Source organism: Callospermophilus lateralis, chromosome X (genome assembly GCF_048772815.1).
Source record: "Callospermophilus lateralis isolate mCalLat2 chromosome X, mCalLat2.hap1, whole genome shotgun sequence".
In the NCBI taxonomy this organism is placed as follows: Eukaryota; Metazoa; Chordata; class Mammalia; order Rodentia; family Sciuridae; genus Callospermophilus; species Callospermophilus lateralis.
In genome coordinates this window covers 66,967,310-66,983,035 of record NC_135325.1, presented here as the reverse complement: position 1 = coordinate 66,983,035, position 15,726 = coordinate 66,967,310, and the positions used below count along the sequence as shown (strand labels likewise).

Here is a 15,726-nt window from a genome sequence, read left to right as displayed (position 1 = left end):
GTGTGTATCTCTACATTTATCCTACTTGGAGTTCATGGAGTTTCTTGGGTGTGTAGATTCATGTGTTTTAACAAATTTGGAGAGGGGAGTGTGGAGAGGGGTAGGGTTGAGGGGATGTGAAGAATGGTAGAAAGACACAGATATTATTACCCCATATGCATGTATGATTACACTAGTGGAATGACTCTGAACCCCGTACAGTCAGAGGAATGAGAAGTTTGCTCAAGAGGCTAAGGATATAGCTCGGTGGGTAGAGTGCCTGCCTCACATGCAGAAGGCCCTGGGTTGAATCCACAGCACCACAAAACAAACAAAAAACTGAGAAGTTGTGCTCCATTTGTGTACTATATAACAAAATGCATTCTGCTCTAAAATAAATAAATTAATTTAAAAAATTTGGAAAGTTTTCAGCTCTTATTTCTTCAAGTATTCCTTTGTTCCATTCTCTTCTTCTGGAACTCATATTATGTTGAGATGCTTGATGGCATTATAGAAGACTCTTTGCCTCTTTACATTCTTTTTTTTTTCTTTATTCTGCTGAGACTAGATAGTGTCAACTGACCTGTCTTCAAGTTCACTGATTCTTTATTATGCCTCATTGCAAGAGGGAAAAAATATTTAGTCTTTATACACACATTATGTATATTTCTATATATACATTTTTTTTGTCAGGGGATGTATTTTATCTATTCATGGTTGCTAAGTATCTTAATCACTAAAGGATTTGGAATTTTAGCAAATGTTGTTTTGTACTCTTGGTCGAGATGATCACATGCTTTTTATTTTTCAGTATATAATGTAGTGAATTACATTTTTTTTCAAATATTAACCCTACTTTAGCTTCCTGTGATAGAACTTATTTGGTCATGATGTATTGTATTTTTATATATTATTGAATTTTATTTTACTATTTTTTTTGTTTGGGGGGGGCCTATTAAAAATATTTTGTTAATGCATTATAGTCATACACAATAGTGGGGATAACTTTGAGTAGTCATAAATGCATTTACTAACGTTTTAAAAATTTTTGCACAAGACTGAGAGTGTACTCTTTTGCAGAATACTTGATTAATGTGCATAAAGCCCTGTTTTCAATCCTGTCACTGGAGAAAGGAAAGAAGGAAAAAAGATGATCTTTGCATATATGATCCCGAGGAAGATTGATTTGTAATTATCTTTCCTTGTAATGAAATTGTCTGGCTTAATTATCTGAGTAATTCTAGCCTCATAAATGAAGTTAGGAAATATTCCCTCCTCTTCAACTTCCTGGAAGATTTTTACATAGCTAATTAGTGTATGTCATCATTAAATGTTTGGCAGAATTACCAGTAAAGCCATCTCAATATAGTGTCTTTGCAAGAAGTATTTTAAATAAAAATTTCATTTATTTAACAGTTGTAGGGCTTTCTTCTCTCTCTCTCTCTCTCTCTCTCTCTCTCTCTCTCTCTCTCTCTGTCTCTCTCCCTCCCTCCCTCCCTCCTTCCCTCCCTCCCTCTTGTGGTACTGGGGATTGATTGAACCTAGAAGCATCACACCACTGAACTACATTCCCAGATCTTTTTTTTTTTTTTTTTAAAGACATGATCTCACTAACTTTTCCATGCTGGCCTTGAAATTATAATCATCCTGCCTCAGCCTCCTGAATCTCTGTGACTGATTACAGGAGAGTGCCCCTGCACCTGGCAGCTTTCTTCTTTTCTTATGTATATATTAAGTTCTACAAATTTCTATGTGCTTCTTTTACCATATCCCATAAATTATCATATGTTGTGGTTTCATTTCCATGCAATTAAAAGTAAAAGTACCTTATAATTTCTATTTCTCCCCCCCCACCCGCCCTTTGGCTTTTGAATCCAGGGCCTTACACATGCTATGCAAGTGATCTATCACTGGACTGTATCCCCAACTAATTTCTTTTTTTCATTTCTTCTTTGAGCCATGGGATATTTATGTGTCATTTGTTCCTAATTTTAAAACTGGGGCTTTTCCAGAGATCTTTTTCTTACTGATTCCTTATTTAATTCCATTGTGCTCAGAGAACACAGGTTTTATAATTTCAATCCTGTTAACATTGTTGAACTTATTTTATGGCTATCAATACGGGCTACCTTGATAAATATTCCATGTGCATGTGAAACATATATATACTACTATTTTTGGTTGCAAGTTTTGCAATTGTCAATAGGTCAGACAGGTTGGTATTATTATTGAATTATGTTGATTTTCTGAATACTCATTCTATCCGTTTTTTAGACACTTGAAATATCTGACTTTATTTGGATTGTTTATTTTTCCTTGCAATTCTATGAATTTCTGCTTCATGTATTTTTTGTGTGGGGGGGTTACTGGGGATTTTGGCTGGGCACTCAATCACTGAGCTGCATCCCAAGCCCTATTTTGTATTTTATTTAGAGACAGGGTCTTATTGAGTTGCTTAGCGCCTCACTGTTGCTGAGGCTGGCCTTTGAACTCTCAATCCTCCTGCCTCAGCCTCCCAAACCACTGGGATTACAGGCATGTGCCACTGTGCCTGGCAATTTTTGCTTCATTTATTTTGAGGCATTGTACTATGTGAATGTTTAGGATTACTGTCTTCTTGACAAATTTGCCACTGAAAATTATGTATTGACCCCATTTATTCCTGATATTCTTTGCTCTATAATTTATTCTTATATCAGTATAGACAAATATTTAAGTTTTGATTAAATTATCCAATTTGTATCTTTAAATTTAAAATAGGATTCTTATAGACAGCATATAATTGTGTTACTCTTTTATATTGAATTTGACAATCTCTGCTTTATAATTGAGGTGTTTATAGACCATTTACAATAACGTAATTATTGGTATGTTTGGACTTAATTCAACCAACTTGTTATTTGTTTCCATTTGTCCCATCTACTCTGTGTTCTCTTTTTCCTGTAATATTTTTGACTGAGTATTTTTGTCACAGGAGAGTGGGGAGCTGAAGCTCCAAACCTCAGTTCTTGCGTTCCAATGAAACAAATTTGAAGTCAAGACACCAAAAGCCATGGAAGAGCATTTTACTATAAGTGAAAGTGAAATAAGGCTCAAGCAAAACACACTCCCGAGAGTGGGCCGTGGGCCGATTCGGAGCAGAGAACATCAAATAAAACAATGCTGCTTCCAAATTTATTACTGTTTGATGCTTACACCAGAACTGGGTTCCACCTTCTGCAGTCTTTACCAATCAGATATTCATCTCCTTCTTTATATACAGTGGGGGAGTTTTTGACCCTAGTTGGTCCTCTACAGAACTGTGATTGTGGCCATCCTATGGGGGTGGGGCTTCATCTACAAATCAATTTTATGTTGCTACAGGTGCTGGGGTCAATAACTGAACAGACTTCATCCTAGTACACCTGTGCCATTAATGAAATTTCCTTTCTGAAATACATTGAGAAACCTAAGACCATAAATCCTAACTATACAACGACCTCAGTAGACCCTGACAGGAGTTAGCTCCATTGTTCTTGATTTCTTGAAGTATTTCTTAATGGACTCCCTTTGTTTCCACTTGTTTATTCTCAGGACTAGTACACCTGTTATTGTTCTACAAGTTACTTGACTGTACATTAAAGGCAATTTCAAAGAAACCGTGTGACCCTGCTATGTTATTGGTTCTCATTGCTGCTACCTAACATTTTGAGGACTCTATTTTATCTCACAGTGTCTTATTAGCTTTAACATTTTAATGGTTGTTTTAGGGGGTATATCATAAGTATTTAATATATCAGGGTCTCTGAACTGTATTAAATGTATAGACTCCACACTTACAATCACATACTTACATTTCTCTTCTTCTGGCCTTTGGTTATTGACTATTTATTTCCACATTATGAATCCTATAATATGCAGTAAGTTGTGAACAATTATAAGGTGTATGTTATTTACCCCCCCTTTCAGTTTTGCTCTTCACTGATATTTAATACCTGCAAACTATTGTTTCATATATTTTGTTCAGGTTCTAGATGTTTCAGTTAGGAAGTAAATACACTTCCTCTTACTCCATTTTCATTGGAAGCAATAATGTGGCTTCATGTTTTAAATGTTTACTCATATAATCACTTCTAATCACAGTGCACTTTCTATGCCATCTGTGTTCCCTCCTTGCTCAAACTGCAGTTCTTTCTTTTGTCACATAGTAACCATTACATTTATTTTCTAAATTTTTTAAATGAAAATTTGGAGAAAGCTCAGAAACTTATTCCTTCATCTGGTCCATACAGCAACCATGGAGATAATTATTATCTTCATATTACTGATAAATTACCTCTAATGTGATGTCTCTTATTTCTAAATAACAGATCCCAAAAGTGAGCTAAAATTGAGATTCTATAACAAGTGTTTAGTAAGTGCTCATATTACTTTTATAGGGTAATTAAACTCAATAAATAATGTAATGTTTGCAAAAATGTGAAAATATGGATAAAAATAAAAATCCCTTAGAGTTCCAACACTAAGAAAGCAACACTATTTACTTTATATAACTATATCTATTCACATATAAGATATTAAGTAAAAAAGAATGCTTTTTTAAATTGCTTTATTAACTTCACAATATATAATGAGCATCTTTCCATGCAATATGTAAAAGTCCCCTGCTGACAGAAACTTACAAACTGGATCAAACAGACAACATTCAACTAGAAGCTGGTACCAGGAGACCGACAAGATACAAATAACATCAAAAGGTTCACAACAAATTCATCACAAATACGTAAGTTTAGGAAGCAGGGGTTCCTCTGTTAACCTCAAGGAAAACATCCGGATTCAGGGCATAAGGCAAAACTCATCATGATGGTCATGGTGAGGGGGGTCAGTGCTAACTGCACGCAGGCTATGACTCAACTGCCTTTCCCTCAGCTTTTCCATGAGCTGTCTCACCTCCTCCCCAAACCTTTCCATATTCTCTTCTCTCATCCTTGCCTGTGGCTCTCCAAGCCTGTGCATCAGGTCCCATCTATAGTGCAGGATGGGCTGCCTAACACGGAAGCGCCTACGATTTCCTCTAGGCACAAAGTATTCACCAGCTTCCAAAGGGAGGGCCAAGGGCTCCCTTTTATTAGCATCTTGCTCCCTTTCACCCTTTTCTTCATTTTCCTGATGGTTGTTTTCCTCGCTGAGATTTTTTAACACTTGTTTCTCTTTGGACTCCATTACTCCTAGAAGACAAGAGACAGAAGGGACTGAATCCTTAGTGGACAGATCAGCACCGAGGACAGAGGCCCTACTACGCACTTTTCAAAACGCAGAGGCCTAGATTTGAAAGGCCTTTTGTGAATTGCATTTTCCCACCTGAGAGGCCCCGTGCGCCCTCTAGGGGGCCGGGTCCAACCCCTCCCTCCCTCAAAGCCCACCATTTTCCCTGCAGATGCATCTCCTGGCCTCCGCCGGCACCAAAATGGAGGACAGAGATGAAGGGAGAGGCGGGGCGGGGGGGGGGGGATGCAGAGGGGTGTTGGGGGTCTCAGACTGGGCTTTGCACACCTCCCTCTGCCCCCCTCCCCGCCTCCCAGCACTGCCCTTCGCACCCACCTGGGCCTATCCTTGCCGTCTCCTCCTGCTCCTCCGGATTCTCGCCGCCGGCCGCGCAGACCTGCAGACCGAGGTGGGGGCACAGGGGGCTGCTATAGCCTAGTGCTCGGCCCGGCCCCGGCCCCGGCCCCGTTCCCGGCCCCTTCCTCGCCGCGCTCGGTCCAGCCCCGCCCCCAAGCTGACCACCATTTTCTGCACCAGACGACGGGGGCGGGGCAGGGGTGTGGAAAATGCTGGGTTCTGGCGCAGACAGGTGTTTCCAGGGGATCCGGACCGTCCCCCCATCCTCCCCGCTGCTGCGGGGCCTCTACTGGGCTGGGAGCTGTGTGTCTCATTGATAAGTCTCTTTCCAGAAGGAGCTGGACCCCCAGGAAAGGGTCCGCTCTCCCACTCCAACCCCAGGGGCCCCCTCCGGGTCCTTACCCACTCCTCCGGAGCCTCCTACTTTTCTGGGCCACCCCTGGCCCGCTCGCCAAAAGGGCCACCTGCGCAGCTACCGCCTAGAGAGAGGGAGCGAACGCTGGAACTGCCGCTGTAGTGAGGTGCGCAACGGATCACGTGAGGCTACGTCACCGCTAACGGCTCCACCCGCGTCCCGGGCCCCCTCCCGCCATCCTGAGTGGGCGTGGCTTGGCGGCAAGGCCCCAGCTTCTCTCAGGGGCCTTTGGACATCAGCATCCTGGGCCCTGTTGCTGTGGCTTTTGTGTATTCCTAGGCCTTTCTCTGCCTATCGGAGAAGAGCAATGTCTTTTCACCAGAATGTTGGCCATTCCTGCTTCTAGAACTGGGGAATTGTCCGGCCCTCTCCTCTATTTCTGGGATACACTTTTTTCCTCTTGTTTTTTTCTTGGCAATACCAATGCTCTCTCCATTTTCCCTCTACTGAGATGTGTGCAAGAGTTATGTCAGAAAAAGAGCCTGAGAGAGTGATTTTTTAATCAATTTTAATGCCTTTCTGTATTGTTCCTTTGAGAGTAAACAACAAAAATACTTACATAAAAAGGAAATAAGGGGGCTGGGGCTGGGGCTGAGGCTGGGGCTCAGCGGTAGCGGACTTCCCTGGCAAGTTGAGGCCCTGGGTTGGATTCTCACCACCGCGTATAAATAAATAAAATAAAGGTCTATCAATAACTTAAAAAAATCTTTTTAAAAAAAGAAATAAGGCTGGATTGTAGCTCAGTGGTAGAGTGCTTGCCTCAGACGTGTGAGGTACTGGGTTCGATCCTAAACACCACATTAAAAAAATGAAATAAATGTATTGTGTCCATCTGTAACTAAAAATATTTTTTAAAGCAAATAATAGTTATTTTTATTTGAAAAACAGGATTAAAGTTGGGGAAAAAATCCCAACCATCTGTCTCTTCTGCTAAGTCATTATATAAATATAGAGTACAGGCAGCTGCTCTTTTAGAACTTGGAAAATGACAGGGCAGCTGATGGTTCCTCTTGTGAGGGGCCTCTAGACACTTCAGAGGTAAGCCAGTGAATATGCAATGCAACAGAAGATTGTCAGAGCTTCGGATTTTTTTTTTAAAAAGATACCCTTAATAAGTTTTTGTATTAAATGGTTATATCTGGTTTTGGAGATTACAATTATAATTATTTAGAAAATCCTAAGGGTTTTATAATAAACCTATTACAGGACTATGAATGGAATTTAGGAAGGTTACAGTTACATGGTAAATATTCAAAATACATTGCATTCTTATATGTTAGCAATAAATAATTCAAAATATAAAAATATCATGGTAGTTTCAAAAGAATATGACATATTTAGAAAGAAAAATTTAAAATATAGTAATGCTGCTGACTAAAAACTGCAAAACACTACTGAAAGAAACTATGGATCAAATCAAATGTAACCCTAACAGTGTTTCTTTCTGGTATTCAACATTCTGAATTAGTCTATAAATTTGGTGTAATCAAAATCCCAGTAGTTAGCTTTATGAAAATTATGAAACTTTCCCTCAAGTTTATATGGAAATTAAGAGATTTTAGAATAGACAAAATTATTTTGAAAAGACTCCAAGAATCCAGAGGATTATGTTACATGACTTCAAGACTTCAGATGCTCAAATAAAGGTAATGTAGTATCATACACTTATAAATCAGTGGAATAAAATGGAGTCCAGCAATAGACTCATATGTATATAGCTAATTCAAAATTCCCAAATTCAGTAGGGAACCTAATGGTCTTTTAAAACAAATTATGCTGAAACAATTGGAAATCCTTATAAGAATAAAAGAAATCTTGTCTTTTACTTCTACTGCACAGAATAATCAAAAATGGGCATTGGCCTAAATTTAAAAGCTCAAATTATTAAACTTTAGGAATAAAACATAAAGATTTCTATCTCTTCAGGAAGATCTTCAGGTAGGATACAAAAAGAACAGATCACAAAAGAAAAAAATGATAATTTGGACTTATCAAAATTTAAAACTCTGCCCTTTTAAAACCATAGTCAAGAAATTGAAGTGGTGAAAACTTTCCAAATCATTGATTTGAAATAGGTTATTCTTATCTATATTCTCCCTATTCTGTAATAACAAACCAGAAATTCTTGCTCCTATCTGTCACTTAGTACCCATTGATCAGTCTTTCCCCAGTCCTCTACCACCCCCATGCTTCCCAAACTCTAGTAACCCAATTCTATTCTCAACTTCTATGAGACAAACTTTTGTAGATTTCCCATGTGAGTGAGATCATGTAGTACTTGTCTTACTGTGTCTGATTTATTTAATTTAACATGATAATCTCTAGTTCCATCTGTTATGGTTTGGATGTGAAGTGTCCCACAAAAGCTTACATGTGAGACAGTTCAAGAGGGTTCAGAGGGGTAATGATTAGGTTGTGAGAGCCTTAACCCAATCAGTGAGTTAGTTATGGGATTAACTGAGGAGTAACTAGGGGCAGGTGGGGTGTGGCTGGAGGAGGTGGGTCTTTGGGGGCATGCCTTTGGGGTATATATTTTTATCTGGGATGTTGAGTCTCTCTCTTTGTTTTCTGGTCATCATGTGAGCTGCTTCCCTCCATCACACTATTCCACCATGCTGTTTGGCTTCACTTCCAACCCTGAGGAATGGAGCTAGCTGTCTATGGACTGAGACCTCTGAAACAGTGAGCCCCTAAATAAACTTTTCCTCTTTAAAATTGTTGTTGTCAGGTTCTTTATTCACAGCAGTGAAAAAGCCGACTAAAACACCATCCATATCACAATTTTCATTGGCTGTGTTTTATGCTTTTGTTTCACACAACAGTATTTCATTGTGTATATGTATCACATTTTCTTTATCCATTCATCAGGTCATGGATACTTAGGTTGTTTCCATTTCACGACTATTTTAAATAGTGCTGCAATGAACATGGAAGTGCAGAACTCTCTTCTACATATTGATTAGTTCCCTTTAGGTATATATCCAGTAGTGGGATTGCTACATCATGAGGTAGTTCTATTTTTTAATTTTTTGAGGAAACTCCATACTATTTTCCATAATGGCCGTACTAGTTTATAGTCCCACCAATAGTGTGCAAGTGTTGCCTTTTTCCCACATCCCTCAATAGCATTTGTTGTTATCTTTAGTCTTTTTGATAATAGTCATTATTAATGGGGTAAGAGGATAACACATTGTGGTTTTGATATGCATTCTCTGATGATTAACATTGCTAATATTTTTTTCATATACTTGTTGGACACTTGTATGTCTTCTTTTGAGTAATGTCTATTTACGGCTATTGATAAATTTTTAACCATGTTATTTTGTTTTATGCTGTTTAGATTTTGGAGTTCCTTATATATTCTGGATATCAATCTCTTCTCAGATGTCTGGTTCATAAAGAATTTCTTTTATTTTGGATGTTGTCTCTTCACTATGTTGTTCCTTTGCTGAATAGGAGCTTTTAATGCAATCCTATTTGCCTATGTATGCTTCTGTTTCCTGTCTTTTCAGCATCTTATCCATTCCAATGTTTTGAAATGTTTCTGTAAATGTTTTTTGTTGTTGTTGTTGTTGTTTTAGTGTTTTAGTCAGCTTTCTCACTGCTGTAACTGAAAGATCTGACCAGCACAACTGTAGAAGAGGAAAAGTTTATTTAGGGGCTCATAGTTTCAGAGGTATCAATCTGTAGACAGCAAGCTCCATTCCTCAGGGTTCAAGGTGAGGTAGGACTCATGGTAGAAGAGTGTGGCAAAGGGAAGCAGCTCACATGATGATCAGTAAGCAGAGAGACAGAGACTCCACTCTCCAGATACAAGTATATACCCCAAAGCCACTCCTCCAATGCCCCACCTCCTCCAGTTACCACTCAGTTAATTCCAGCAGAGGATTAGTTCACTGATTGGGTTAAGGCTCTCACAACTCAATCATTTCTTCTCTGAAATTTCTTGCATTTTCTCACACGTGAGCTTTTGAGAGATACCTCACATCCAAATCATAACAAGTAGTTTCATATTTTTATCTTTTACATTTAAGCATTTAATGCATTTCAAGTTGATTTTAAAAAATATTTTTAAATTGTTAATGGACTTTTATTTAATTTAATTCACTTATTTATATGTAGCGCAGAGAATCAAACCCATTGCCTCAAACAAGTACGGCAAGCGCTGTACCACTGAGCCATGACCTCAGTCCTCAAGTTGATTTTTATAACTAGTTTTGTTCTTCTACAAGTGGAAATCCAATTTTTCCAGCACCATTTATTGAAAATATTGTTATTCCAGTGCATATTATTAGCACCCTTATTGAAAATAAGTTGGCTGTAGGTGAATGTATATAGTATAGGCTCTATGTTCTGTTCCATTGGTCTATGTGTTTGTTTTTATCCCAAGACCATAGTGTTTTGACTACTAGGTCTTTGTATTATGTTTTGAAGTCAAGTAGTATGATGTCTTCTGCTTTGTTTTTTTTGCTTAAGATGGCTTTGACTATTCAGGATTTTTGTGGTTCTAGATAAATTTATGTATTTTTCAAGTTCTCTGAAGAGTGTAGTTATTATTTAGATAGGGATTGCAACAACTAGCATTATGCTGAATAGGGATAAACTGAAAGCTTTCTCCCTAATACTCAATCTTTATTTTGTTGAGATATATTCCTTTTTTTGCCTAACTTTTTCAACATTTTAATCATAAAATCAAATATCTTTTTTGCATCTATCAAGATGATCATATGACTTTTATTCTTCATTCTATTCTTCATTCTTGTTTTTTTTTTTTTTTTTTTTTTTTTTTTTTTTTGGTACCAGAGAGTAAACCCAGGGGTGTTTAACCACTGAGACATATCCCTAGCCCCTTTTATTTTTTCACATTGAGACAGGGTTTTGCTAAGTTGCTGAGTCTGGCTTTGAACTTGCAATCCTCCTACCTCAGCCTCCCAAGCCGCAGGGATTAGAGGCATACACCACTGTGCTGTCTTTCATTATTTTGATGTGGTTTATCATGTTGAGATTTTGCATCTGTGTAGTTTTCCCAGTCTTCTTGTTCCTCCTCCTCTTCCTCCCCCTCCTCCCCTTCCTGCCCCTCCTCCCTCTCCTCCTCCTCCTCCTCCTCCTCCTCCTCCTTGGTTGTTGTGTCCCTATCTGGTTTTGGTATCAAGATCATGTTGACCTCATATAATGTGTTTGTGGGAATTTCTTCCTCTTCTATTTTTTGGAATGATTTAAGGTGAATGGATTATTTTCCTCCTCCTCTTCCTTCTGTTTCTTCTTTTTGCATGTCTGGTACTAGGGATTATACTCAAGGGTGCTCTGCCACTGAACTAGAGGTAGAGCAGACCTTTTCTTATTTTATTGTGAGCAGAACATCACTATGTTGCTGAGCCTGGCCTCGAATTTGCAATCCTCCTGACTCAGCCTCCATAGTAACTGGGATTACAGACATGTACCATGGTGCAGGCTACTTTATGTCTTTGAAAATCAGCAGGGATGACATTTGGTCCACAACTTTTGTTGGAGACTTTTAATTACTGATTTCTGCTCGTTACTTGTTACTGTTCTATTTAGGTTTTATATTTCCTCATGGTTCAATTTTGGTAGGTGAGATGTGTCCAGAAATTCATCTGTTTCTTCTAAGATTTCCAGTTTGTGGGGATATAATTATTCATAATAGTCCACAATGATTCTTTTCATTTCTGTTATATCAATTTTAATGCCTCCTTTCTCATCTCTAGTTATATTTATTTGGATCTTCTATATTTTTTCTCAATTGTTCTAGTTAAAAGTCTGTTTATTATCTTTTCCAAAAGCCATCTCTGTATTTTGTTGATTTTTTTTTACTGTTTTTTAAGTCTCTACTTTGTTTATTTCAGCTTAATATTTGTTATTTCCTTCTTTTTACTATTTCAGGGTTTGATTTGTTCTTGTTTTTCAAGATCCTTGAGACGCAGCAATTTGTCACTTATTTGAGATCTTTCTGTTTTTTTTGTTGTTTGCTTTTGGTAGAGCTGTGGATCAAACCCACAACTCACACATACTAAGAAAGTACTCTACCACTTTGCTACATGCCTGACCTCACTTTCTGCTTCTTTGATGTGGACATTTATTGTATATCCTTCCCTTTTTGTATTGGTTTTGCTGTATCCCCATTGATTTTCGTGTACTGTATCTCCATCTCATTTGTTGAAATAAATATTCTAATTTTCTTGTTGACATCCTTCCTGATGTTTTGGTTATTCAGAAGCAAGTTTTTAAATTTCCATGTATTTCTATAATTTCCAAAGTTTCTCGTCATTCATTTCTTGTTTGATTGTATTGTGGCCAGAAAAGAGACTGGATATGATTCCAATTTTCAAAATTTGTTGAGACTTGTTTTGTAGCCTATCATATGAACTATCTTGGAGAATGTTCCATGAGCTGATGAGAAAACTATGCATTCAGCAGCTGTTGGATGGAATGTTCTCTAGATGTTTGTTAGATCCATTTGCTGTAGGGTACAATTTAGCTGACATTTCTTTGTTGATTTTCTCTCTGGAAGATCTGTCCATTGCTCAAAGTGGGGGTTAACATCCTAAACTTTTTATTGTATTGGAGTTTTACTCTCTATAGTTTTCTGTTTTAGTCAAATGATTTACTATACTTGTATACTTTGATTCCATGATTATTATTTTTGGTTTGTCTATTAGAGATTTATGCTTTGTGATTATCAGGAGGCTTACAAAGATACCCTTTGATTATAACACACTATTTTGAAATGATAGCGACTGGATGAGAGATAAATAAGAACAGTAACAAATATACAAAGGAAGTAGATAAAATACACTAATAAAAAAACACAACACTTACACTCTATTCCTCCCCATATTTTCAATATTTGGTGAAGGGTCCTGGGGATTGAACCCAGGTGCTTAACCACTGAGCTACATCCCCAGCCCCTTTTAATTTTAAGTCAGAGTCTTACTAAGTTGCGTAGGGCCTCGCTAAGATGCTGAGACTGTCTTAGAACTCTGGATCCTCCTGCCTCAGCCTCCCAAGTTACTAGGATTACAAGCATGTGCCACCATGCCCAGCTCCACATCTTTAATTTTTCATGTCCCATTTTATACCATTCTATATACCCCATCTCTTAACATATTAATGTGGTTATTATTTTTAATTGTTTTATTTTTTGTCTTCATACGAAAGATGTGAAGTTTATGTATCATGCTTATGATATTAGAGTATTCTGAATTTTTATATAATTACTCTTATCAGTAAGTTTTGTATTTCTTTTGTTTTCTTCTTACTCATTAATATCTCTTTCTTTCAGTTTGAAGAACTCTCTTTATCATTTCTTATGTCTTGGTCTGGTGGTTATATATTTTATCAGCTTTCATTTGTCTGGGAATGTCTGTGTCTCTCTTTTCATTTCTAAGGAGTAGCTTTACCGGATACAGTATTTTTTGTTGACAGTTTTTGCCTTCAGTACACTTGGCCTGTAAAGTTTCTGTTGAGAAGTACTCTGTCAGGTGAATTAAGTATAATCATGTGCTGTTTCTTTTCTCTTGCTGCCATGAGAATCTTCTCTTTCTCTTTTGTCTTTGAGAACTTCAGTATAAGATGTCTTGGATAGACTTGGTTGAGTTAAATCAGACTGGTGACCTGTAATCTTCTTATCTCTGGATATTTGAATCCTTCTTTGGGTTTGGAAAGTTTTCTCTTATTATTTCTTTGGATACGTTTTTACCTGTTAGGCTTCTCAAGCCCCTCTTGAACCACAGTCATCCAAATATTCCTCTTTTAACATTGTCCCAAAGTTTCTGTAGACTTTTTTCCTTGTTATTCTTTTTTCTTCTCTGTGTATTTTCAAGTAGCTTGTCTTCAAGCTCATTAATTGGTTCTTTTGCTTGCTCTATTCTGATATTGATGCCTCTTATTGCATTTTAAATTTCACTGAGTATATTTTTAAGCTCAATGACTTCTGTTTGATGTTTTTAAGTTGCTTCTATCTCTTTGTTAATTTTCTCTGTATTGGAACACTTCTCTGTTTTCTTCTAGCTCACTGAGTTTCATTAACCACCACTGTTTGAAATTCTCTGAGAGTTCTCTTCTACTGGTTACTGCCTGATCAGTTTCTGGCACCTTAGTTTGAGTACCACATGAGGTCGTATTTTCCTGAAAGCTCTAGATGCTTGTTGGCATGTAGTGTCATTTGGATATCGAAGGGTTAATTATTTATACCTTCCTAATCTGGCTTTGTTTATAGGTCTTAATGGAAATTGTAGGCAGTTTTGAAATTTCTCTGAAGCTGTGGTCACTTCCACTGAATGACACCCAGGTCAGGTTTGCTGGGAGTCCTTTGGTGGTATGTTATCACTGTTTCAGTACTAGAGGGAAATTTAAGCCTGAGTTTATTCTAAATATGCTGTTCTGAATGAAACAGGAGAGTACCTAGAAAGAGTAGACTGTCTCTACAAGACTCTCCCTTAGTTTGGGGTAGGATCAGATGTATCATCCACACTTACTGGCATGTGCTCAGGCACAGTTGATTTTGCTTAACTCTGGGCAGAATTATTGTGTATAGATCAAACTTAGGTTCCTATGTCATGCCTGTGACCACCAATGCTGCCAAGCTGTATCACACCCTGAGACTACAACCTGCCAAGACCAGCATAATACCAGTCCAAGTCCACTACAACCAGTCACAAGTGATGTTGACTGGAATAGAAGTCGAATAGATCAGTATCATATGTCTTTTCCTGGCACTTGAGCTGTTCCACAGGATCTATCTGCAGGCAGGCCTGAGGATGGAGGCCATTAAGATCTGCCCAATGTTAAGTTTTACCAGTCCAGCACACAATATCTTATGATTACTAACCTAGGCAATGCCTTCTGATTAGTACCCTGTCCTACTTCCAACAAATGGTGTCTTATACCATGCTGTGCTGCCTGAGGTTGAGGTAGTATTGGTGAAGACAGACCATTGACCATCCAGATTGATGTTAAGCTGGGTCACATCTGAGTCTCATAGTAAAAATACCCATGTAGTCTCAGTTGTGCACTGAGGCCTATGCCACAGTTGATAGTGATACAAGTAGAATCTTGAGTCCATATCACATATTTCTCTGCCTGATGCTACAGCAGTCCTTGCTCCCCCTCTGTGAACACTGGCCTGGTGTTAGCTTTGCGGCCTGAAGTAGGAAAATAAGTGGTAGAGACAGTACCTTGGCCACCAAGGCTAATGCTAAGCTGGCTTGCACAGGAATCTCACAGACTTGGGGACCTAAACACTCTCTGGAGAAAAATGGGTGTGCCCCAGCCCCACTCCAAGGCAGAAAATGATGCAGGCTGAAACTTTAGTTTGTTCCATCTGTATACAGGCCACTCCTTGATGCTGGCAGCAGTCTAGAGACTCCATATGTGAGTTCTGATCTGCATAGGGGGCTTTCAGTTTCTACTGAGTGCTGGGTTTCACTGCAATGGACCTGACAATGAGCTCCAAAACAAAGCACCTATCCTTTCATGCCCATTCCCAGGTAGGTGAAGTCTTGCCCTACCCCTGCAGCCTGAGTTTGGAGGAAGGGTGGTGGAGGCAGTCAGCTGCCTAGCCAAATGCAGTTCCATTGGCTCAGTCTGTGGGTGGTTGAGGTTATGGGGCTTTACTGAGCACTGATTTTCACCCTTATAGACCTGGTACTGGGTTTCAAGTCTAAGGCCTGGACATGATTATCTCACCTTCAGAAACTTTACAAGCCAAGATT

General features: G+C 38.4%; 1 protein-coding gene across 1 annotated transcript; it reads right to left on the bottom strand.

Annotated features, from left to right (window-relative positions):
* Nucleotides 1–4,550: 4,550 nt before the first annotated feature.
* On the bottom strand, nucleotides 4,551–6,104 carry LOC143639013 (protein BEX1). Its single transcript, XM_077107098.1, has 3 exons — nucleotides 5,983–6,104; nucleotides 5,560–5,620; nucleotides 4,551–5,186 (listed from the first exon to the last, which is right to left on the bottom strand). Exon 3 carries the CDS (start codon nucleotides 5,179–5,181, stop codon nucleotides 4,795–4,797), a length of 387 nt encoding a protein of 128 aa, XP_076963213.1. The 5' UTR covers nucleotides 5,182–5,186; nucleotides 5,560–5,620; nucleotides 5,983–6,104; the 3' UTR covers nucleotides 4,551–4,794.
* Between the last annotated feature and the right edge of the window lie 9,622 nt (nucleotides 6,105–15,726).